The sequence below is a fragment of the Gymnoscopelus microlampas genome (assembly GCF_963454915.1).
Source record: "Gymnoscopelus microlampas genome assembly, chromosome: 20".
Taxonomy (NCBI): domain Eukaryota; kingdom Metazoa; phylum Chordata; class Actinopteri; order Myctophiformes; family Myctophidae; genus Gymnoscopelus; species Gymnoscopelus microlampas.
Window position 1 is genome coordinate 46,384,597 of NC_139957.1, and position 25,827 is coordinate 46,410,423.

General features: G+C 41.7%; 1 protein-coding gene across 1 annotated transcript in view; it reads right to left on the minus strand.

The window, feature by feature from the left end:
• LOC311035814 (calpain-1 catalytic subunit-like) overlaps positions 1 to 25,827 on the minus strand; it is a 43,255-nt gene that overhangs the window by 11,557 nt on the left and 5,871 nt on the right. The window contains exons 3-16 of the mRNA XM_084044272.1: positions 24,469 to 24,538; positions 23,603 to 23,721; positions 22,418 to 22,551; positions 19,987 to 20,161; positions 17,805 to 17,879; positions 17,086 to 17,171; positions 11,903 to 11,977; positions 11,507 to 11,667; positions 10,057 to 10,223; positions 8,412 to 8,620; positions 7,646 to 7,688; positions 1,884 to 1,967; positions 675 to 732; positions 50 to 111 (exon numbers count right to left, since the gene is read on the minus strand). Coding sequence (XP_083900398.1) covers positions 50 to 111; positions 675 to 732; positions 1,884 to 1,967; positions 7,646 to 7,688; positions 8,412 to 8,620; positions 10,057 to 10,223; positions 11,507 to 11,667; positions 11,903 to 11,977; positions 17,086 to 17,171; positions 17,805 to 17,879; positions 19,987 to 20,161; positions 22,418 to 22,551; positions 23,603 to 23,721; positions 24,469 to 24,538 — 1,518 coding nt within the window. The remainder of the gene's footprint in view (positions 1 to 49; positions 112 to 674; positions 733 to 1,883; positions 1,968 to 7,645; positions 7,689 to 8,411; positions 8,621 to 10,056; positions 10,224 to 11,506; positions 11,668 to 11,902; positions 11,978 to 17,085; positions 17,172 to 17,804; positions 17,880 to 19,986; positions 20,162 to 22,417; positions 22,552 to 23,602; positions 23,722 to 24,468; positions 24,539 to 25,827) is intronic.

Consider the following 25,827-nt stretch of genomic DNA (forward strand, 5'->3'; position numbering starts at 1 on the left):
TTAGTTACTTTACACCTCTGTAGGTAGTAAGGAAGTAAGGAAAGGATACGTCCATCAGAGCGACCATGCTGCGACAGGCGTCCAGGCTGAATCCTTCACCTTTCAGGTCCCCTGAATGACACGGGACACAGCCAATCAGAACAAAGCTTTCACACTGGACACAGCCAATCAGAACAAAGATTTCACACAGGACACAGCCAATCAGAACAAAGCTTTCACACAGGACACAGGCAATCAGAACAAAGCTTTCACACAGGACACAGCCAATCAGAACAAAGCTTTCACACAGGACACAGCCAATCAGAACAAAGCTTTCACACAGGACACAGGCAATCAGAACAAAGCTTTCACACAGGACACAGGCAATCAGAACAAAGCTTTCACACGGGACACAGGCAGCCAATCAGAACAAAGCTTTCAGTCATTCTCAAACACTTTTGTCAGCAGCAGGTTAGATGACAGCAAAGCTGTTTTTGTTTTGTTCCAAGTGTGTGTGTGTGTGTGTGTGTGTGTGTGTGTGTGTGTGTGTGTGTGTGTGTGTGTGTGTGTGTGTGTGTGCGTGGGTGTGCGCGTGCGTGCGTGCGTGCGTGCGTGCGTGCGTGCGTGCGTGCGTGCGTGCGTGTGTGTTTCACCCGGTCCATTCATGTCCTGACAGGTTATTAAAGTTCACACACCTTGCAGGATTTGTTGGTTTAGCAGCTGTTGCAGCTTCTCTGCGTTCACCTCTTCATACTGAGAGAGAGAGAGAGAGAGACAACGAGATCAGATGCTTTAGGTCAACTAACTGTCTTTAGGTTTATATGATATTATATTGTTCACCTCTTCATACTTATAGAAAGAAAGACAACAAGAGAAGATGCTTTAGGTCAACTAACTGTCTTTAGGTTTCAGGTTTATAGTTTATATTGTAATGTCATATGTTTTTATGGTTCGCATAAAAACACTGCAAATAATCAGTGCACAATAAATACAATCAATAAAAATGTGTAAATATAAGTTAACATTTTACTTCAAATTTAACTTCAACATTAAAGTATTTTTTTCAACCATATAACTAATTTAATCATGTAAATGAGTAAACAATTGGACTGCATAGAAAAGAAAAAAACAAAAACGTTACAATATACCCATAAATGCTTTGAGTCAGTCACAGTTTCTTTCTTTCTTTCTTTCTTTCTTTCATGCATAATTTTACTGCAGTGTTTACTGCCTAATTGCAGGACAGTACACCAACTAATTGTTAAAATAATAATTGACCTAAACTTGCCCTTTATAATATGCTATAGGATTCAAGCCCCCCCCCCCCCCCCACTAGGGGTACCCGGACCCCCTGTTGAAGACCCCCATGGATTAGACCAGTGGTTCTCAAACTTTTTCATGTCAAGGACCCCCAAATTGACACTTATTAGCCCGCGGACCCCCATTTGAAAAGATAATCCAGGGACCCCCATAAGAGAAGTTTTTTTTTTACGGCTCTAGCAGTGATTCTCAACCATTTTAATTTCAAGGACCGCCCAGTTTGACATGCATTAGGGCTACGGACCCCCATTTAATGGCATTTCTATCTATGGGACCCCAATTCATATCGTGAAATCAATGTTAATTTAACTCTGAGAGTGTACAAATGGAACCAAATGGACCCTGACGGGTCCATTTGGTTCCATTTGTACACTCTCAGAGTTACAGACCCAAAAGGGTCCATTTGGTTCCAATTGTACACTCTCAGAGTTACAGACCCAAAAGGGTCCATTTGGTTCCTGTCCATCATTTAGCTGGGGACCCCCTGGAACCCCCTCAAGTACCCCTGGGGGTCCCCGGACCCCACTTTGAGAATCAATGGATTAGACTGTTCAATATGCTTGGTATTAATGACTTTAACTCACCTGGTCAGAGTACTGACGGAACAGGACCTTCTTGTTCTCTTCGTCGGCCGGCTGGCCGTTCTCCTTCTCTGTGGGCGTAGTGGGCTGGACATGACAACGCAGAGCAGCATTTAAATGATGTGAAACGTTCAATCCCCCTGCTACTTTAACACATGAAGACCGGGGAAACGCATCCGTGTCGTTTTAAGATGTCTTTGGATATTCAAAAATAGCGTGAAAGTGTGTGGATATGTATTCAATGATTTAGAATATGTATTCAAAGATTTAGAATATATGTATTCAAAGATTTGCACACATTTTCACCATTAAAAAACAAATCATTGCAGATCTACATCTGATCTAGATCTAGATCTGCTATCTTTGAATAGCCAAATAAATCTAAAATGACACAGATGCGTTCCCGAATTGAATGAGTTAATATAATGAGCAGAAGTGTAACTGTGGGATATATAGCACTGAGCACACTGGCCAATGCAAACTAATACATGAGAGCGCTCCCAATACAAACTAATACATGAGAGCGCTCCCAATACAAACTAATACATGAGAGCACTCCCAATACAAACTAATACATGAGAGCGCTCCCAATACAAACTAATACATGAGAGCACTCCCAATACAAACTAATACATGAGAGCGCTCCCAATACAAACTAATACATGAGAGCGCTCCCAATACAAACTAATACATGAGAGCGCTCACAATACAAACTAATACATGAGAGCGCTCCCAATACAAACTAATACATGAGAGCGCTCCCAATACAAACTAATACATGAGAGCGCTCACAATACAAACTAATACATGAGAGCGCTCCCAATACAAACTAATACATGAGAGCGCTCCCAATACAAACTAATACATGAGAGCGCTCACAATACAAACTAATACATGAGAGCGCTCCCAATACAAACTAATACATGAGAGCGCTCCCAATACAAACTAATACATGAGAGCGCTCACAATACAAACTAATACATGAGAGCGCTCCCAATACAAACTAATACATGAGAGCGCTCACAATACAAACTAATACATGAGAGCGCTCACAATACAAACTAATACATGAGAGCGCTCACAATACAAACTAATACATGAGAGCGCTCACAATACAAACTAATACATGAGAGCGCTCACAATACAAACTAATACATGAGAGCGCTCACAATACAAACTAATACATGAGAGCGCTCACAATACAAACTAATACATGAGAGCGCTCCCAATACAAACTAATACATGAGAGCACTCCCAATACAAACTAATACATGAGAGCGCTCCCAATACAAACTAATACATGAGAGCACTCCCAATACAAACTAATACATGAGAGCGCTCCCAATACAAACTAATACATGAGAGCACTCCCAATACAAACTAATACATGAGAGCGCTCACAATACAAACTAATACATGAGAGCGCTCACAATACAAACTAATACATGAGAGCGCTCCCAATACAAACTAATACATGAGAGCACTCCCAATACAAACTAATACATGAGAGCGCTCCCAATACAAACTAATACATGAGAGCGCTCACAATACAAACTAATACATGAGAGCGCTCCCAATACAAACTAATACATGAGAGCGCTCCCAATACAAACTAATACATGAGAGCGCTCCCAATACAAACTAATACATGAGAGCGCTCCCAATACAAACTAATACATGAGAGCGCTCCCAATACAAACTAATACATGAGAGCGCTCACAATACAAACTAATACATGAGAGCGCTCCCAATACAAACTAATACATGAGAGCGCTCCCAATACAAACTAATACATGAGAGCACTCCCAATACAAACTAATACATGAGAGCGCTCACAATACAAACTAATACATGAGAGCACTCCCAATACAAACTAATACATGAGAGCACTCCCAATACAAACTAATACATGAGAGCGCTCCCGGTGCACATTTCAGAACGCACCCTGTAGCAAATCACTAAGTTCACCAACACTGCTGCCAAGAGAACTGGTCTCACCACAAACACACACAACCTCAACACAACTACACAACAAGAGAACTGGTCTCACCACAAACACACACAACCTCAACACAACTACACAACAAGGTCATGGCACGCATTGCAATTACAGCCCAACCCAAGGCAGTTTAGTTTTTGCCGTTTTTTTTATTATTATTATATTATTTTATTTCTTCTCCCACTGAATATATTTTACGTTTAGGACGTTGCAATAATTGAGGAACAAGTCCCGACAACATTTCGCTGCTTGTGCCTTATTGGTACAAGTTAGTGACACTAACTAAGAATCAATAATAAATCATTGATTCTTGATATTTTTGTATCAGATGCTGATCCTGATTTTGGAGACGACTAGACCACTGATCACTGATTTGTTCTGACCCGATTGTGGTCAAAAAGGGCAACAAATAGTTCATAAATCATTAAAAAATGCTTAAAAGTAAGTAAATAAACCTAAATTTCACGCATACTGTATGCACCACTACAGCAGTTTCTAACATTTCAAATGGCCATAACCCGGTGACCATTGAATCAGTGCACATAGAGTAGCACCGCCTGAATACCAGCACCCACAAATCAAATAGAGTAGTACCGCCTGAATGCCAGCGCCCACACATCAAATAGAGTAGTACCGCCTGAATACCTGTGCCCACACATCAAATAGAGTAGTACCGCCTGAATACCTGTGCCCACACATCAAATAGAGTAGTACCATCTGAATACCAGCGCCCACACATCAAATAGAGTAGTACCATCTGAATACCAGCGCCCACACATCAAATATAGTAGTACCGCCTGAATACCAGCACCCACACATCAAATAGAGTAGTGGGTGACCTACCTTAAAGTAGCGCTGTTGAGCAGCCTTGAAATGAATGGACAGGGATTTAACATCGTTCCTCTAGATCATATAGCTTAATGCCATTAACTCAAAGGAACCCTCACTTCACACTGGGTGTGATTATTATTATTATACTATTTTATTTCTTCTCTTACTTAATATATTATTACGTTTAGGATGCTGCAAAAATAAGTGTGGAACAAAGTCCCAACAATATTTCGCTGCTTGTGCCTTGGTACAAGTTAGTGACACTACTAACTAAGAATCAATAATAAATCATTACGGGGCCAGGCTTCCAGCATGGACCCGTATTGTTATTGGCAGTATTCCATTTCTTCTTCTGCCACTTTTGGCAGTTCTGGCTGAACCGTGCAGTCGCTTTTTATGAAACTCGGCCATATGATAGATGGTCATGAAAAACGATCAAGAAATAATTCTCACAATCTTTCGTCAAAAGGTGGCGCTATAGCACTCAATTGAAAAATGCCAACTTTGAACAGGTACAACTCATGCCCTGTTTCACCTACAGCCATGAAACTTCGATGCACACATGCGTCTCCTCATGCTGAACAACTTTCACACTCTGACTTTTGACCCTTAGACCCTTAGACCCTTAGATCTCCCACCATTTTGAATTATATGAAAAACAGTTAAAACCTATCTCCTCCTGGGATTTTTGAGTAATCTGCACGAAACTTTTTACACATGAACTTTGGACCTATGCCAAAAAACGTTTGCAAAATATTTTCCATAAGTGAAAAAATGAAGCTTTAATGAGCCAATGAATATTGCAGTTTTATGACAATTATTCATCTGCCCCTAACACATACATGCAGACTTACCATTCTTTGAAACTTTGCAGAAATGTAAAGGGCCAGTCCAAATATCACTGAAACCAATCTTACTCCAATTGGTCAAACGGGGGCGTTATAGCAATTTTTTGAAAATGCAAACTTTAAACAGGCAAAAGTCATGCCTCGTTTGGCCGACAGCCATTAGACCTGCTTACACATGTGCCTTGACTAATGAGGAACACATCTATCACGTTGACCAGTAAGCACCGCCCTTAGATTGTCCGCAATATTGAGCAGTTTGAAAAACACTTAAACCCAGGATTTTTCAGCTATTTGCGTGAAACTGTATCATCTGTGTGATCTCCTTTCACAGGTTCTTGTCTGTTGGTGGCTTCTCGCTTAAATGTGTGCCCCACAATCTGAAGGTCACCAGTTCAAGCCTCACTTGGTGCAGACTTCATCTAAGTTGCACTTCACACAACATGACTATCAATGAATACATCTGCAATTGTTAAAGATAACATGAAATACTTAATTGAGTGTTTTTTACATACAGCTGATCTACAATCTCACAACTTTTCAGATAGCAATGAGAGTATGTTTTTTCAATGTATAACATACTTCATTGTGAAAATAGCCGATGTACAATCTGACAACTTTTAATGGTTTGTGAGCTTGTAGATCGGCTACTTTCACTAGTTTTGCTTCTGAGGAGATGTACAATTTCTTCATTGGTAAATGGTTTGTGAACGAGTGATCTTAGTGTTAGTGAAACAGGGGCTTGGGTCATGACAGAAGGCAAGCGTTTGTCATCCTCAACAGACAACATCAGCCTGGACAAAGCTATAGCACTATAGGTAGTGTTGCAGCTACCTAAGAGTGCCTCATGACCGCAAGGTTGCTGGTTCAAGCCTCACTTGATGCACACTCATTTAAGTTGAATTGCAAAAAACATGACTCAATCTATTCCGTTTCCATGGCTCTCTCTCTCTCTCTCTTCAATCTATTCCGTTTCCATGTCTTTCTCTTCAATCTATTCCGTTTCCAAGTCTCTCTCTCTGTCTCTTCAATCTATTCCGTTTCTATCTTCAATCTATTCCGTTTCCATATCTATCTCTCTATCTCTCTATCTCTCTCTCTCTCTCTCTCTCTCTCTCTCTCTCTCTCTCTCTCTCTCTCTCTCTCTCTCTCTCTCTCTCTCTCTCTCTCTCTCTCTCTCTCTCTCTCTCTCTCTCTCTCTCTCTCTCTCTCTCTCTCTCTCTCTCTCTCTCTCTCTCTCTCTCTCTCTCTCTCTCTCTCTCTCTCTCTCTCTCTCTCTCTCTCTCTCTCTCTCTCTCTCTCTCTCTCTCTCTCTCTCTCTCTCTCTCTCTCTCTCAGGGGCGGCCATAGCTGAGTGGTTAGTGAGCCAGAGGCTCTGGTTGCCCCAGGTACGATTCCAGGCCAGGTCAGCAAATGTGTTGATGAAATTTGTCATCGACACAAGCAAGACTCTTAACCCCTAATTGCTCACAGGCCCTCATTGGAAACAAGACCGCAAGGACTTTCATGAACTGACCTGTTAAAGGAATTATCATTTCTCTTTCTCTCTCCTGGCCCCGTATTATCGCTGCTTGCAGATATATTTTATTCTTGAGATTTTTGGGTCAAGATGCTGATTCTGATTTTGGAGACGACTAGACCAGTGGTTTTCAACCTTTTTCATGCCAGGGACCCCTAAATTGATATACATTTGGACCCCTATTTGAAAATGTTTTGTGCCAAAGATATGCACTCGGTGCCACGCTATGAGCTTGTAGATCTGCTATTTTTGAATAGCCAAAGCTAAGCGGCTAAAATGCTTGTGACACTATGTCAACTAATTTCGCTGGGGACCCCCTGGTACTCCCTCAAGGACCACTGGTGGTCCCCGGACCACTGGGTTGAAAACCACTGGACTAGACCACTGATCACTGATTTGTTTTGACCCGATTGTGGTCAAAAAGTGCATCATTTTCTGATCAGTTTGAAGCAGCAAAAAAAAAAAAGATATACTGCGTAATTATACAATGAACACGGAGACAAGTGAATACTGCCATTACATTGTATTTAAACGACAGTATTATCATGACAAATATGAGTACTGTACTGACCTTTTCAACTTCAATACCGTGGTCATGGTCCCCGGAGTTCTCACTGACAACAAGCACATGATAACCTTTACTTTAGACTGTAGCGTAAAACCAGACACACATTCAACATCTTAAAGGCAGACTAGGTCACTTTGAGCCTAAATTAAAAAAGATATATATATATTTTTTGTTTTTGAATTTTCCCCCTCTATCAGCCACTATATAATTATGCTGATATAAAATTATAGAAGTATTGGAAATTGAAAATACTCAAGTAAAGTACAAATACCTCAAAACTGTACTTAAGTACAGTACTTCAGTACGTGTACTTAGTTACTTTAGACCACTGGGGTTAGGGTCAGGGTTTTAGAGTGTGTACAGTACGTACTGGACATGGGTCTCTGCCTTGGACAGGATGAAGGGTTAGGGTTAAGGTTAAAGGAGGAGTTCACCCAAAAAATGACTTATTTTCTATCAATTGCACACCCTATGAAGCCTTGAATCCATGGATTATTTTTGTGTTTTTGTCGCATTCCTAAGCTAATAATTTGATTCCTGTCTCCTACCGGCTAATGTATCCGGTAGGAGACACAAAGTAGATTGTTTGTGTCTCCTACCGGAAATACACCCGGTCATCAAATTATTGTCTTAGGAATGCCACAGAAACAAAAACAAATCCATGAAATCAAGGCTTCATGAGGTGTGCAATTGATAGAAAATAAGTCATTTTTGGGTGAACTCCTCCTTTAAGGTCAGTATTAGGGTTAGGGTTTTAGACTATACGTACTGGACATGTGTCTCTGCCTTGGACAGGATGGACAGGATGAAGGAGGCGGTCTCGTTGGGTTTGAAGGTGGAGGGGACGATGAGGTATTCCCCCGGCTTCATCAGGAAGAACTCCATGACCTCGCGGGCGTTCATGTAGTTCTTGCTCTGAGCCACGGGGGCGTGGCTGTTAAAGAAGGAGGCGGGGAACTTCCCTCGCATCTTCTTGTACTGCAATCGTATAAAATATGATGTTACATAATATTCAACGTATATATATACACGTGACATTACGGTAATATAGATGAGAGATGTGTGTCATTTTTAGATTTATTTTGGCTATTAAAAAATAGCAGATCTGCAAGCTCATAGCGCGGCACCGAGTGCCACGCTATGAGCTTGCAGATATGCTATTTTTTTTTAATCGTGAAAATGTGTGCAAATCTTTGAATTTATATATTTTTTAAACTGAACATTTGTCAAATGTTCATTTGTCAAAGATTTGACAAATGTCAAAAAAAAGAAACGTTTTTTGAAAAAACTTGTGTTGCTATATCAGTGGTTCTCAAACTTGTTCATGTCAAGGACCCCCAAAATGATATGTATTTGGTCACGGACCCCCATCTCAAAATATGTTGTTACAGGGACCCCCAGAAGCAAAGATTTGAGTTACAAATGTTTGCTTAAAAATATATATATATTCAAAGATTTGCACAAATGGTCACGATTTAAAAAAAAGAATAGCAGATCTACAAGCTCATAGCGTGGCTATGAGCTTGTAGATCTGCTATTTTTGAATAGCCAGATACATCTTAAAATGACACATATGCATTCCTGGTCTAAATGGCTTAAAGTGTAAAATGTTGGAATAAAAGAGTGTTACTTACTTCTCCAGTCACCTTGGGTTGAATGAGACCAGGAACACATGTTGGGGGGAAGGGGGGGGGGGGGGGGGGGTGGGGGAGAGAGAGAGAGAGAGAGAGAGAGAGAGAGAGAGAGAGAGAGAGAGAGAGAGAGAGATTGATTAGTCACCCCATGGAGACTTGAATTCATGGATATTCTCTTGTTTGTGTCTCATTCCTTAGACAATAATTTGATGAGCGGCAGCGGTTCCGGTAGGAGACACAAAGAGTCTCCTTTGTGTCTCCAACCGGAACCGCTGCCTACCGGTCCGCTGGTCATCACATTATATAAAAACAAAAAAATATCCATCCATGAATCCTTGAGTGTCGTGCGGTGTGACCGAGTGAGTCCAGCAGTGTTGATTTTGACAGCAAACTTTGATTAAATCTACAGTTGATTTAGTCGACTAAAATGTATGTTGGCGGTGCCTGCCTTGATGGCGTCGTAATGGCTGATTTTACACTTGGTTGCATGCTGAAAATAGCTGATCTACAAGCTGTGAGCTTGTAGATCGGCTATTTTCAGAGCGCAACACCCGAGCGCAACCAAACATAAAATGACTCGTCTTTTAGTTCGACTAGATCTCTTCTCCACTCGTTCCTCACTAACATTTTAGTTTCTATTTAGTTTTTATGAACTTTTTCGTCAGTGAAAAAAGGTAGTCGACGAACATTATTTTTTGATCATAGTTTTAGTCGATGAGATCAACACTGGAGTAGCCGGCCTACACATTATGCACCGCGACGCAGTGACCTCCCCCTCACCTCAAATATAGAGAAGCCGATGTGGAGGTTCTGGACCAGACGTCTGTTCCTCTTGTCAGGTTTCTGCATGAGAGACACCAGCATGTTGTTGTCTCCCTGCGTCTCCTCACACTGTTTCTCTAGACCCTCGATCTTGATCCGGAACTGAGGGTTGGTCCAGAACGTCTCTGTAATAATAATAATAATAATACATTTTATTTATAACGCACTTTACATTCTCACGAATCTCAGAGTGCTACAGATTAAAAGCAGAGCATAAAAGCAGCATAGGCAACAAAACACTTACAATAGACCCAACCAGGCTAAACTAAAAGGGACAACATTTAGAAATTAAAACTCAATAATCTGTCAGGTTTAAGGAGAGAAAGCACACAGATTATTTTACACATTATTGCCAACATCGTGTCATTCAATCCATAGATAATCCATCAGTGTGAATCACATTTGGTCATTAATCTCCCGTTGGGATTGATGTGGATATTGCTAATAATTAATGGACTCCAGTCTAATATTCCAGCGGAATTTAAACTCAAAAGATAATAATAATAATATATAATATTCCCACTAACAATATTTCTCCACGGAACACAAACACCACTTTCTCCCAAAGAACATGGATGGTTTTGGTTATAAGCCCACTTGTTTCTATGATGAAAGAGCAAGTTAAAATGTTACTAACTTTCCGTGGTTGTGTCTGCTCCAAGGACGCTATTGTTAAATGACTTTCGGTTTGTTTCCAGTGGGGAAACGAGCCGCACACATGTAAAATCCCGCCCACTACACTTGATTGGGTAAAGCGCGGCCTGCTTCCTGATCCGAAGGCACGCCCACTTGTTGTAGCCAATGTGCATACTGTAGGTTCTCAACGCGTCTCCCGACGCGTGTCCCAACCCGGAAGAAGGGGGATACGCCTAAATGTGTGCGCTGGGTGAGCAACTCAATGCAAGTGGATGGGAGGGGATTTCCGATGCCCTCTCTATTATTTTCAACTCTATGCCAAGGACCCCTTAGCTGAGAGAGAGATGAAGCAGGGGACCCCCCCCCCCCACACACACTACATATTTTTTAGAATTGTGTTGCAGATTAAAACATTTCATAGATTTCATAGATGGCTTCATAGACTTGTTTGTCATCATTGTTGGATTCATGTTATGTGTATGTTCAGACATTATTTAAACCAAGTCTTAAACCCTCAATACTTAGTAAACTTGGCTCTGTACTTGGTCTACTCTTTTCCCAAAATGTCTTCGCCAAAAATACCCGATCTACTTTGCGACTTGCGTTGTGAGCTTGTAGATCTGATACTTTCTGCGAATGTGTTGCCACCAGAAAAAAAGATGCAACAAAAAAAAAAAGAAGAGAAGTCCTTTCACAAAAAGATTTGTCTGGCAGTAACTCTGAGGACCCCCCCACCACCCCCTCTAAGGGGTCCCGGACCCCCCCGGTCTACCTCTATAGTTCATGCACCCTCCGGCGGTGGTCCCTGCCACCCAGCGTCCATCGTAGAAGGAGGGCTTCCAGTGGCAGGAGGACTTCTCGTCCAGGAAGTCTGGACACAGACAGCAGATGTCCAGGTCAGAGTAGAACCTGCAGAAGTCCTCCATGGTCATCCTGGAGGGGGGGGGGGGGGGGGGGCAACATGGGCTTGATTGGTTGATTGATTGAATACTTTATTAACCCATTAAGACCTGAGGCAGTTCTGCAAATGCCTTCCACGTCAATAGTTCATTCTCACACTTTGAAGATGTTTCAAAAATGTGCAAAATAACAGAACTCAATGTGTATGTCTCTCTCTGTGTCTAAATGTATGGGTACAGCCCTAATGTGTATGTCTCTCTCTGCTCACCAGAACTCTCCATCGTCACCGACTGAGAGGCACGTCTCCCGTTCCTGAGGGCTGACTGTCTGCCACAGTGGAGACCTGGGAAGACAATGCATATATTTATCATTATATATATATGTATATATGTATATATATACACAGCATATATATATTTATAAATGTATATATACAGTACACATAGCATATCGTTGCTGTTGGGCAGGAACCTCTCATCTCCATATTTTCACTTTTTGTGTTGTTTCGTCAAGTTAACCCATTAAGACCTGGAACTGTGTCATTTTTAGATTTGAGCTAAAAAGCATTATTTTACACTTTGGGCTATTCAAAAATAGCAGATCTACAAGCTCATAGCGCGGCACCGAGTGCCGCGCTACGAGCTTGTAGATCTGCTATTTTTGAAAATTTGTGAAAATGTGTGAAAATCTTTGAATATATATATTTTTAAAGCGATTTTTTTTTAACTCAAATCTTTGCTTCTGGGGGGTCCCTGGAACAACATATTTTGATGGGGGTTCGCGGCCAAATACATATCATTTTGGGGGTCCTTGACATGAAAAAGATTGAGCACCACTGACATAGAAACGTACGTTTTTCAGAAAACTGATGAGATTTAGGAGACATGTAGGTTAATGTCCTACTTGATCATTCTACAGTGTCACACAGAAGTAGCAGTTCTACAAGCTTTGCGGCGCATTTCGATAGAGAGAGAGAGAGAGAGAGAGAGAGAGAGAGAGAGAGAGAGAGAGAGAGGGGAAATGGAATAATATGACGCCACGATGTCTGTCTTTGTATGAACAACAGCTTAGCTTCTTTCTAGGTAACTTTAAACTGCTTCTGATACAGTAGGTAGGTATACTCTGTTTAAAGTAAACACAGATGGAATAAGACTTCCGGAGGCCCGTTGTGGAGGCCCCTGGCCTCGGGCCCCTCAGGCCAATTATCTTTTACAAGGTTTAGTCAGGGAGCCTCTTATAGCAGAGGCCCCTCTATACAGCCAGACACTGTATAGAGGGGCTGACACAGGGAGCATCCTGTATACATTTTAATACACTGTCACAGTGTAGAAATACTCTGTTTCAAGTAAAAAGGCCCTTAATCAAAATGTTACTTGAGCAAGAGCACAAAAGTAATGGCGTCCAAAACATATTTGAAGTACCAAAGTAAAAGTACTGTTGCTTTTCAGTTTTGGACTCAAATTCAAAACTAACAAAATTAGCAGATCCGCAAGCTGCAAAGCTTATAGATCTGCTACTTCTGTGTGACACTGTAGAATGATCAAGTATAGGCATTAATTGACAAAACGACGACGTGTGTGTGTGTGTGTGTGTGTGTGTGTGTGTGTGTGTGTGTGTGTGTGTGTGTGTGTGTGTGTGTGTGTGTGTGTGTGTGTGTGTGTGTGTGTGTGTCAAACCGGTTTCTGATGGATAATCCTCTGGCCTCGGAGCAGGCATGGCTCTGTGCCAACAACATAAAACCTTACATAACACTAGAGCTGTGACAAAGACTCATTCACAGGGGATTTGTGTGAATCCTTTCCTAGCCGACCGGTGGTGTAGTCCCTCAGGGCTCTCTGCTAGAGCCTCCCTCCTGTTCTACAGGCCATCCCGGCACCTTAGAGGCCTGATCACGCACCGCCCTATACCTTCACCCAGCATGTGACAACTTAATGACACTTTAATTCACTTATTATTACAATCACAATACAAAGCAGGTGTGAAAATAAACATATATGTGAAAATGTAGAATCCCCCCAGAAGCAAAGATTTGAGTTACGAGTGTGTGCTTTAAAAAATAATATATTAAAAGATTTGCACACATTTCTAAGATTTTTCAAAAATAGCAGATCTACAAGCTCATAGTCTATGAGCTTTTAGATCTGCTATTTTTGGTTAAAGTACGTGTTATAATATCATAATTTATATCTGTATAAGTAACTAGTAACTAAAGTTTTCAAATCATTGTAGTGGAGTAAAAGTACAATATTTGCCTCTGAGATGTAGTGGAGTAGATCCAAAGACAAAGACAAAGACATTTAAAAAATGAAACATGAAACAGGCCTGGGCCGCAGCGTGACGGTCCAGGCACCCAATGCCAGCCTGACAGCGTGTCGCGGGTTCGACTCCCGATCCCTGACACACAAGTCAGGGATTGTTGAGCAAGAGTACAAAAAAAAAAAAGGGATCGGGAGTCGATCCCTGAGATGGGGGGTGTGTCACTCCCCATCTCTCTCCCCAATTCCTGTCAGCCTACTTCCCCTATCCCTCTCTAAAATAAAGGCATAAAAGAAAATTCAATATGAAACTTTGCAGGATTGCAGCGTTATCACGCTACATGACTGAGAAAGCACCTACAGTCTATTGTATAAGAAGAGCTACAGATTCTGATGTATGAACATCTTTAACACTCTACCCGCCGGGCCGTAGCCTACGGGCCGATAAATCCAACTGTAAAGCGCCGATCCCGTAGCCTACGGGCCGTGGTGTTTTTTCCTTTTTTTCAAAAAAAAAAAAACTTTTTTCAATTTTCTACACGGACCATTTCATTGTAACACCACCGGAAAGCGCTTATTAGGGATTCCGGTTTTGCCGATGCCGTCAGCCCTCATTCTAATGACGAAACTGAAACTCAATTTTCTCCTTGTTTTTTTCTTCTCCTCGTCGATCACTGTTTAACATAAACCGTTCTAACTACAACATGGAGGCACCGTTTGACACGCGTTCTTCAGTGGTAGAAGCACGCAGATGTCTGCGATGTTTACAAACAGTGCACGGCTCAATTTTAAGGATTTTAACAAGGTCTATGGCGACATGAAGAAAACAAAAAACAACAATAAAACGTTGGCACTGCGAGTACATTATGAGATTAAACTCTGGCGGTCAATGTGTTAAATTAGCACCCATTACAAACACCTCACAAAATAATGAAGTAGAACAAATAAGATAAGTAGGTGGCGCACCAGGCCAGTAGTTCTCAATATATATTTGCCCGCCAAGACCCCCATCTGAGAATGTTTTGTGCCAGGGACCCCCAGACGAGAAGATTTGTGTTAAAAATGTCAACACGATCAAGATTTTTCAAATAATATTCAAAAGTCGCACATGTACAAGCTTGTGACGCGCTGTGGCCTTGTAGATCTGCTATTCTTTAAATAGCCACGGTAATACATTTAGCTGGGGACCCCCTGGAACTCCTCCAAGGACTGGGGGGGTCCCCGGACAGAGGTTCTGCTCTGGCATCCAAGGAGTGTGTGTGTGTGTGTGCACAGCTTCGCTTCAATCAAGCCAGCAGTGGCAGAGATTAGCTGACACGCACGCACGCACGCACGCACGCACACACACACACACACACACACACACACACACACACACACACACACACACACACACACACACACACACACACACACACACACACACACACACACACACACACACACACACACACACACACACACACACACACACACACACACACACACACAAACAATAAAGTAAAAAGATTTAACCAAAATATATCACTTACACTACTTTTCAAAGTAAACTGGACACTTGGCATGGAATGGGGTTGAGCTTGAACAATAGGATTGTCAGTGGGACGCTAATCCCCCAAAATCCTGTATCAGTACTTTACAAAAAAGAAAACATATCCTTGGAGTACTTTCCCCGCCAAATAAAAACGGCACAAGGAGGTCAAGGTCCTCAGGTTTCACTCAGTGATTTGTCTCACATCACAAAGAGAGACAAATCAAACACGTCTCCACAGAACGTGTTGTTCTGGTGATGAGAGACACATCAAAACTGTGAAACGTGAGGATTCTGTCCTCCTTACGGTGAATATCTCTTTGTAGTTGAATAAAGATGACAGGAACTGAATGTTTTACAGACAACAATGACCTTTAGTGCTCATTTAACTTCATGTTGAATAAACACTTTTGTTTTGTTGTATTGTTTATTCACACAAGACACGAGCATTAGTAATGTTTTACTTAAAGGACCACTCCATCCATTTTCAACCTATCTTAATATAACTGGTCCTCACTGATGCTCATTATAACATGGCACCATTGTTGTCTACTCGTTATGTGTCTCAGAGGAGGGCTGTGGACAGTTCAGAAACCTGCATCATGGATGGGGGATCAGGCTTTCTGTTCCTGGACAGTTAGCATGCTATGATGGAAGCCATTGTTCTTGCATTAATGAACCAAAACAAACCAGAAAGAAACAAGACATCTTGTTTTTAAATGACCAAACCCGCCTTCCAATGATGTCACTGGTAGGCGTTTTTTCTAGGGTGATATCGGTCACTGCACGTATACTCCTACGGGCTGGGGGGGGCATCTGTCAGCGGGGAGTGTCGGGCGGGAGGAGGAGTCAAAATACTCATCACCACCTACAAGCCCGCCAACAACAACCAGGCTCCCCTCTACCTCTCTGACAGGGACGTGCACAGATAGACTCTAGGTGGTGCTAGAGCACCTGCCCTTTGCCCTCTTGACCAGAAGTGCCCCCCTAGGGGGTCCTCAGAGTTACTACAGGGGGTCCGCCAAATCTTTATGTGATATGATTTTTCTTTTTACCATAACCACTCGAAACCTAGCATCCCTTTTCTGAGGAGAACTTTAGCCAAAAATAGCCGATCTACAAGCCCATGTGGGCTTGTAGATCGGCTATTTTTTGCAAAGAGGTATAGGTGTAGAGGGGAAAAAAGAGCAGACCAAGTAAACAAAAAACGTATAATTTACTTGCACCTGCCCCTCAAAATGTCTGTGCACGCCACTGCTCTCTGACCTCCTCAAACGCCACGCCCCCCTCCCGCTCCCTCAGGTCAGGTGATGCAAACCTCCTGGACTTCCCCATAAAAACAAACAAATGGAACAGGGCTTTTTCAGTTGCAGCCCCCACCCTTTGGAACCCACTCCCACCTCACATCAAAGCCCCCCCCCCTCCCCCAACCCTTGCCGTGTTCAAAGCCTCCCTCAAAACCCACCTTTTCAGACTTGCTTTCCCCACTTAACCCAAACCAAATCTCCCTTTCTGCTCCTTTGTCTTAGCTTAATGTTTTTAGCCTTTTAACTTAACTTGCTCCTAAATAAAATTGTTTATTTTAAGCTGTTTTGTAAAGCGACTTTGGGTACTAAGAAAAGAGCTATATAAGTCTGATGTATTATCATTAATATTATTATTTACCCGTCACTCCAGTCTCCCTTCCATTCTCCTTGTCCCCAGGGGTTCCACAGACGCACCAGGTTGACAGCTGTCCCTTGGCTCATCACCTGCACATCACAGTGACACATGGACCGCCGGTGATTGATTAATTGATTGGTGTCATTGGACAATAAGAGACTATTTAGGACAAATCCTCCTCAATATAGCAGCAGCCCGTAGTACTTGAACCTATAGCCTTGACAACCTTGCAGTCTATATGAAAAGGTTAAAATGTCATTTAGATTTTATGTTAAGTAGACAGATGCCAGGTTCATCTGTAGACCTGGCATCCTATAGTGCGTTGGTTCTCAAAGTGGGGTCTGGGGACCCCCAGGGGGGGTCCTTGAGGGGGTTCCAGGGGTCCCCAGAAAAAGTAGTTAATGTAGCAACACAATCATTTGAACCGCTTTATCGATGTACTGTATATGTTGGCTATTCAAAAATAGCAGATCTGCTTGTAGATCTGCTATTTTTCTGCTATTTATTTTTTCATATATAAAAAATGTTTCATGTGGGGGTCCGCAGCCAAATATATATATATATCAATTTGGGGTCCAGTTTATATTGTGCCATGGCTTTGGATCTATCATTACATTTATGAGTGACTCATTTTCCTTTCAGTCTTTTCAAGAATATGTATATAATATTTATATAATATATTACATCCACTATGAGCATAGTAATAAAAACACTAATATTACCTGCTTGATGCCAGTGACGGTGTAGGCGTGGCCGTCCACCAAACCGTTGCCTGACACTGTGTTGTCAGATGTCTCCTATACCAATACAAGACACAATATTTATCATTAAAACATTATGTATCATCAAGACATAAATATACATCATCAAAGCATAGCTCACACCAAAGGATAACCGAATTGACTGTTCAGATGCTCTTGTATTATTGAGTGTTCAGATGCTCTTGTATTATTGAGTGTTCAGATCCTCTTGTATTATTGAGTGTTCAGATGCTCTTGTATTATTGAGTGTTCAGATGCTCTTGTATTATTGAGTGTTCAGATGCTCTTGTATTATTGAGTGTTCAGATCCTCTTGTATTATTGAGTGTTCAGATGCTCTTGTATTATTGAGTGTTCAGATGCTCTTGTATTATTGAGTGTTCAGATATTCAGGTTTTTGATTTTTCTCCATGTTTTGTCCTGTTTGATCCTGGAGAAACGCTGATACTTTTAACATGCAATTAACCCATTAAGACCTGAGGCAAATGCCTTCTAAACCAGTTAGGGTGACCACCTTCAAACAGACCCATTGAGGGACAGACGTACCCGTTCCGCGGGACCTCCCGTGCGCGCGCGCGAAGCGAATCTTTTGCGCGGTTCTGGGCGGATTGGGATCGTTTTTTTCCAGTTTTTGGTTTCTTTATTTCGGTTTTAGGGTTAAGATTAGGGTTAGGTTAGGGTTATGTTATTTAATTCTTATTTTTGCCTGATTTTATCGTTTTTTTTTTTTTTTTTCATATCTTTGATTTTCGGGACATTGCTCTGCTTGTGCGGGACGCGGGACAGAGGGTCTAATTTCGGGACTGTCCCGCGAATTTCGGGACGGGTGGTCACCCTAAAACCAGTAGTTCTCAAACTTTTTTGATCCAAGGACCTCCAAATCGATACATATATCTGAAAATGTTTTGTGCCAGGGATTTGTGTTAAATTTGTTTTTAAATTATTCAAAAATGTTCACTTTTCAACACACTTTCAAGATGTTTCTAAAATGTTCAAAAATAGCAGATGTACAAGCTTGCAGCGGCCGCACAAAGTGACACGCTGTGTGAGCTTGTACATCTGCTACTTTTGAATAGCCAACTTTAAAATGTAAAATGTGCTGTTAAACAGCTGTGATGTGACAGTAATGAATGACTAAAACAGAGGTGGTCTCCCCATCTGTCCAGCTCTTTAGTAAACAGAACATGCGTTCTCAGATCGGGATACCAATTTCATCGAATCAGGAGGCAGAATTCAAACAGGATACAGGATATAAACAAGTATGTCAAATTGGAAGTGATGACACAAAACAAATTGAAGACACATTTTAAAGTGGGACACTAACATTTTTTTTTTTTTTAAAGATTTGTCCTGATTGGCTGAAATTGTCCATGCGCCTACATTTTTTCCCCTGTTTATTAAAGAGCTGGTGAGACGAGGAGACCCCTGTTACTGAACAAGCACTCTATGATTACTTTTTGTTTTAACCAACAAAACAAATCAGCGTCTCGCTAGGACGCGCCTCACCAGCCAACACACAAGAGGGGGTTGGGGTTAGAGGTTAGAGGGGGTTGGGGTTAGAGGTTAGAGGGGGTTGGGGTTAGAGGTTAGAGGGGGTCGGGGTGCGCTGAAACCAGCGCACCCCGAAACAACAGGTTGAGAATTGATTGCGTGAAACAATCACCTGTGCGTCCAGTCTCAATGTTGGTAAACAAATAATTGGTCTATTGACTTGAGAATTGTGTTGTTTTCCCCTTTATTTTCAGGAGATCCCTGATGTCATCAGTATAGGCCCATATATTACCAATGCCCATATATGGGAACATCGGTCAGATCGAAGGTTCTGGACGACCGTGACGGGTTTGTTTATGGTTACGTCGGTTGCAACACATTCTCACAGATAGCTCTGTCACTTTAACTCCCTAAAGCGTCTCTATACTGTAGGACTACAACACATTAAAGGCACTGGAGCTTCAAATACTACTCTACTCCAATCAATGAGTTGGACGGCTGCCTCGGTGGCTTAGCTGGTAGCAATGCTTGACTAGCAACTGCAACCTCCCTCAGAGGGTGGTCTTATACCCTCTGTGGTGTTCAGTAAACAGCAGAGGGTGGTCTTATACCCTCTGTGGTGTTCAGTAAACAGTATAGGGTGGTGGTCTTACCCCCTGTGGTGTTCCACAGCCCATCAGGGACCTGGACTTGGCGGCTCTCTGCATCAGTTGGAACAGGTTTGGAGGAGCTTCTTTCAGCTGGAAACAGATGTGAACCCCTCCAGTGAAATCCACCAGAGCCTCCGCGGGGGTCCCGGCACTCATGTCCCCGTAGGAGCCACACACCCTGACACATAGAAGAACAGTTACAACACCCTGAGGACACACACTACTGTAGTTAAACACCCTGAGGACACACAATACTGTAGTTAAACACCCTGAGGACACACGATACTGTAGTTAAACACCCTGAGGACACACAATACTGTAGTTAAACACCCTGAGGACATAATACTGTAGTTAAACACCCTGAGGACATAATACTGTAGTTAAACACCCTGAGGACACACAATACTGTAGTTAAACACCCTGAGGACACACAGTACTGTAGTTAAACACCCTGAGGACATAATACTGTAGTTAAACACCCTGAGGACATAATACTGTAGTTAAACACCCTGAGGACATAATACTGTAGTTAAACACCCTGAGGACACACAATACTGTAGTTAAACACCCTGAGGACACACAGTACTGTAGTTAAACACCCTGAGGACACACAATACTGTAGTTAAACACCCTGAGGACACACAATACTGTAGTTAAACACCCTGAGGACACACAATACTGTAGTTAAACACCCTGAGGACACACAGTACTGTAGTTAAACACCCTGAGGACACACAATACTGTAGTTAAACACCCTGAGGACACACAATACTGTAGTTAAACACCCTGAGGACACACAATACTGTAGTTAAACACCCTGAGGACACAATACTGTAGTTAAACACCCTGAGGACAAAATGCTGTAGTTAAACACCCTGAGGACAAAATGCTGTAGTTAAACAAAAAGCGAAAGCTTTAAAGCGAACATTTGTAACTCAAATCTTTGCTTCTGGGGGGTCCCTGGAACAACATATTATTTTGAGATGGGGGTCCGCAGCCAAATATATATAAATGTGGGGGTCCCTGACATGAAAAAGTTTGAGAACCACTCATATATTATAGCAATATAGGATTCAGATGATATTTACTGAATCCGCCCAGAAAAAGATTTGAGTTACAAAAAAACATTTGCTGTTTTATGTTTTTAGATCAGATATTTAGCGCAGGAATGAGCACATTTGTGGAACATATAGCGATGTGTTCACTTGTTACGCTGACAAGGAGATGAGAGGGACAGGAGAGGAGACGCTTTCTCATCAGCGTGAACAGCTGATAGAATGAGAGCTTTACGCTCAGACAATAATGTGAATATTATATAATATAATATTGGTTTGTCAAGAGATATCCATGTGTTTTGCACAATGGAGATCACGTAATCTAACCCTAACCCTGGAGTCACGTAAGACGTAATTAGACTGTGGCTTCAGTGGTTCATATAGGCTCCATGTTTCACTGAAGAGTTTAATGTGTGACGCTACAGATCGCGCTGTTTTATACGCTTTTTTTTAAATAAAGATTTTACATACAGAATCTGCAGTTACCATTACAAGTTAGCCTAATTTTATAATGTTTGTGTCTGCCTACAACAACAACATTATGTGGGCTCACTGACTGCGCAGAGTGCAATTTAGATGTTAATGGCTATTTAGAAGACAATGGAACCCCCCACTGTGTGGGTGAGAAGGTGTCAGCTAGTCTGGAGCACAGAGGTGAGACAGTAACGAATAGGAGAGCTTGATTTCTTGTTCAAAATGACCGTTTTGCAGGCTGTGTGTTGGATAATGTAACCTCAGTCATGCCAGTGTTAAAAAAATATATATATATATTCAAAGATTTGCACTAATATTCCACGATATTTCAAAAAAATAGCAGATCTACAAGCTATTAAAAAATAGCAGATATACAAGCTCATATCGCGGCACAGAGTGCCGCGCTATGAGCTTGTATATCTGCTATTTTTTAATAGCCAAATACATCTTAAAATGACACAGGTGCGTTCCCGGATTGAATGGGTGACACAAAGTGTTTCATATCACAGGCATGTCTTGGCGTTCTGATTGGCCGAGCTCCTACATGCTTGCATGATGACAATCACAAGGCTGGGAGGCGGGACATGGGAAGTGGAGCAGAGTGTGAGAGGAGTTTAAGTGAAAAATGTTTAACGGCAATGCCGATCCGCTCGGATTAATGCAGCTTTCTGTGACCTACTAGGCTACTGCAGCTCTGGGTACCTTTGAGTAATCTCTGCAACTTCTAAGCGACGAGATATTTGCCCGAGACCAGACAGTGGTAGCCGCTAGTACGAGAGAGAGTGGTTTGAGCGTCAAGGGACCCTGAATACCGCCTTCACAAATACAAAAAAAGGTAAACAGGGTCCCGAGAGGGTCTAGATCCCATACTTACTTATATAGTAAAGGTTGGATCCCATACTTACTTGGCGTAGGCCTTCTCCAGCAGTGCAGGCCAGAACTCGTTGGGAGTCTTGGAGTGAACGAAGATCAGTCTGCCGTCGATGGTTGGCAGTTTGTCATCAATGATCACGTCCACCCACTTCCCAAACCTCCAGAACTGTAAACAAACATGGTAGGTTGTCATCAGTGGTGGAAAGTAACTAAGTAAATTTACCCAAGTACTGTACATAAGTACAATTTTGAGTTACTTTTACTTTACTGGAGTATTTCCAATTGTCTATACTTTTACTTCTACTCCGCTACATCTCAGAGGCAAGTATTGTACTTTTACTCCACTACAATTATTTGAAAACTTAATTTACTAGTTACTTTGCAGATATAAATGTACATTATAAAACATACGTTAACCACTTTAGCCTTATTTTATACCAAGGCTATTTGAACATAGCAGATCTACAAGCTCACAACGCGTCACAACTGTGCAGCTTCAGTCAACTCTGTTGTTTTGAAATGTGCTCTAGCAATGAAGTGGATTGGATCGGTCCATTACCCTGAAGTGGAACAGTCCGCAGTACATATAGTGGTACGGTCCACAGTACATATAAACAGTGGTACGGTCCACAGTACATATAAACAGTGGTACGGTCCACAGTATAAACAGTGGTACGGTCCACAGCACATATAAACAGTGGTACGGTCCACAGTACATATAAACAGTGGTACGGTCCACAGTATAAACAGTGGTACGGTCCACAGTACATATAAACAGTGGTACGGTCCATTGCCCTGAAATGGAACAGTCCACAGTACATATAAATAGTGGAACAGTCCACAGTACATATAAATAGTGGAACAGTCCATTACCCTGAAATGGAACAGTCCACAGTACATATAAATAGTGGAACAGTCCACAGTACATATAAATAGTGGTACAGTCCATTACCCTGAAATGGAACAGTCCACAGTACATATAAATAGTGGAACAGTCCACAGTACATATAAATAGTGGAACAGTCCACAGTACATATAAATAGTGGAACAGTCCATTACCCTGAAATGGAACAGTCCACAGTACATATAAATAGTGGAACAGTCCACAGTACATATAAATAGTGGAACAGTCCACAGTACATATAAATAGTGGAACAGTCCATTACGCTGAAATGGAACAGTCCACAGTACATATAAAAAGTGGTACAGTCCATTACCCTGAAATGGAACAGTCCACAGTACTGCTCATCAAAGGACTGCTTCAGAGGGACCACCTGCTCCAGGATGTGGTCCTGGAAGGTCAGGGCTCCGATAGACGCCAGAAACCAGCAGTTCCCTGCAATTACAGTGTAGGCATTTAGGCATTTAGCACACTGTTTTTATTTTCCATCAATGGTCCACATATTACCATTGGTATTATGTGGATTAGTATTAACATACTCTAGCAATGGTGAAAATGTCAGCACTTAAGCAGGAAACCAGGTTCAAATCCGGGGGAAGAAGAAAGTGCTTTAACTTAAAGTAAACCTACTTTGACCTCCTCTTAAAGTGATGTTAGGAGCCAGTGTTGATTTCGTCGACTAAAAATATGACGAAAAACGATCATCGACTACCTTTTTTTCACTGACGAAAACTACATTAAAACGAAATAAAAAACTAAGCTATGATGACTAAAACTATGACTAAATATACTGACAATTTCGTCAACAAATAAAAACTAGACTAAAATGTTAGTGAGGGAACGAGTGGAGAAGAGTAGAACTAAGACAAGTAATTTTATGTTTGGTTGTGCCCGGGTGTTCTGAAAATAGCAGATCTACAAGCTCACAACGCGTCGCGCTGCGACGCGTTGTGAGCTTGTAGATCGGCTATTTTCAGCATGCAACCAAGTGTAAAATCAGCCATTACGACGCCATCAAGGCACCGCCAAAAAAAAAAAAAGAGGACTAAAACTAAAAAAAGTTTGCTGTCAAAATCAAGACTCTTAGTAGAGCACACTCAATGTGCCCTTTCATGACCTTTGAGCACCCGCCCGCCCCTGGTCTATGCACAGCCCCCGCCTCCTACAATTCACTTCACTTACCTACTATTCCTTGGCCAAAGTCAAACCTGGAGACTCCTTCTACTATGAACTCTGGGTTTGGAGCAATTTTCTGCAACAGAACAAGGCAGAATGTCAAACTGAGTGTTACAAATAACATGTCGTCACCTTGCTAAACTAATGGCCTACTGTAAGTCATTTTTTGAGGAAAATTATAAGTCAGCTCCTCATGACACAAGGCCACCTCTGGTAAAATGGCCCAGCTCCTAATTGAAAAGGATCATGCTGTTCACTCCCCTTTTAGTATAATGGCCCCCTACAGTGTGACTGAGGCCAAAATAGGCCTTTTTTTTGGGCTTAAGTCACATGGTTTTGTGACTTAGGCCAAACTATTTACTGATTTAGGCCATTTTTTAAAAAATGGCCTAAATCAGATTTAATCCTATTTAAACCTATTTAAATCTGTTATGTTACATAACTGACAGACAGTGTTATTTCTATTTAAATAGTCATAATTTGTTATAAACATTTTGGGTGAAATGATTAAGAAATATCATATAGTTTTGTTTTGGATCAGTTTTTAAATTTTTCCTGAAAAACTTTAAAAAATGACATAGGCCATTAGTTTAGCAAGGCGACGATGTGTAACATGTGGAGGTGCTGATGATGACCAGCCCTGGAATGTCATCGTTTTAGGGCCAAGGCCGCTTGGCCTTTGGTGCGGTCAGTTTTCCGAGGGCACAATAAAGGCCAAACACCAGGGCAGGAAGGCCATCAAACAAAACAATGATTTTAGGAATTGAATTTAAGGGTTAAGGATGATTTCATTTTGAATACAGTATATAACTATCAGCAAAATAAATGAATAAATACGGAATTTAATGTCAAAATGTAGAATCTCAGGCACGTATAGGCTGCTAATGCAGTCTGACAGCATGTCGCGTGTTACTCCCCATCTCTTTCTCCCCATTTCCTGTCAGTTTACTGTATTCTATCGCTAAAGCAGACAAATCAGAAAAATCCAAAATAAATATCTTTAATAAAAACGTTTCTACAGTGGCGTGCACAGACATTTTGAGGGGCAGGTGCTCAAGTAAATTATCCTTTTTTTTGTTTACTTGGTCTACTCTTTTTCCCCTCTACACCTATACCTCGTTGCCAAAAATAGCCGATCTACAAGCCCACAACGCCTCGCGCTTGTAGATCTGCTATTTTTGGCTAAAGTTCTCCTCAGAAAAGGGATGCTAGGTTTCGAGTGGTTATGGTAAAAAGAAAAATCGTAACACATAAAGATTTGGCGGAACCCCCTGTAGTAACTCTGAGGACCCCCTAGGGGTCCCGGACCCCCCTGTTGAAGACCAATGCTGTAAACTGAAAAAAACAAGTTTTTTTCAAAAGGGC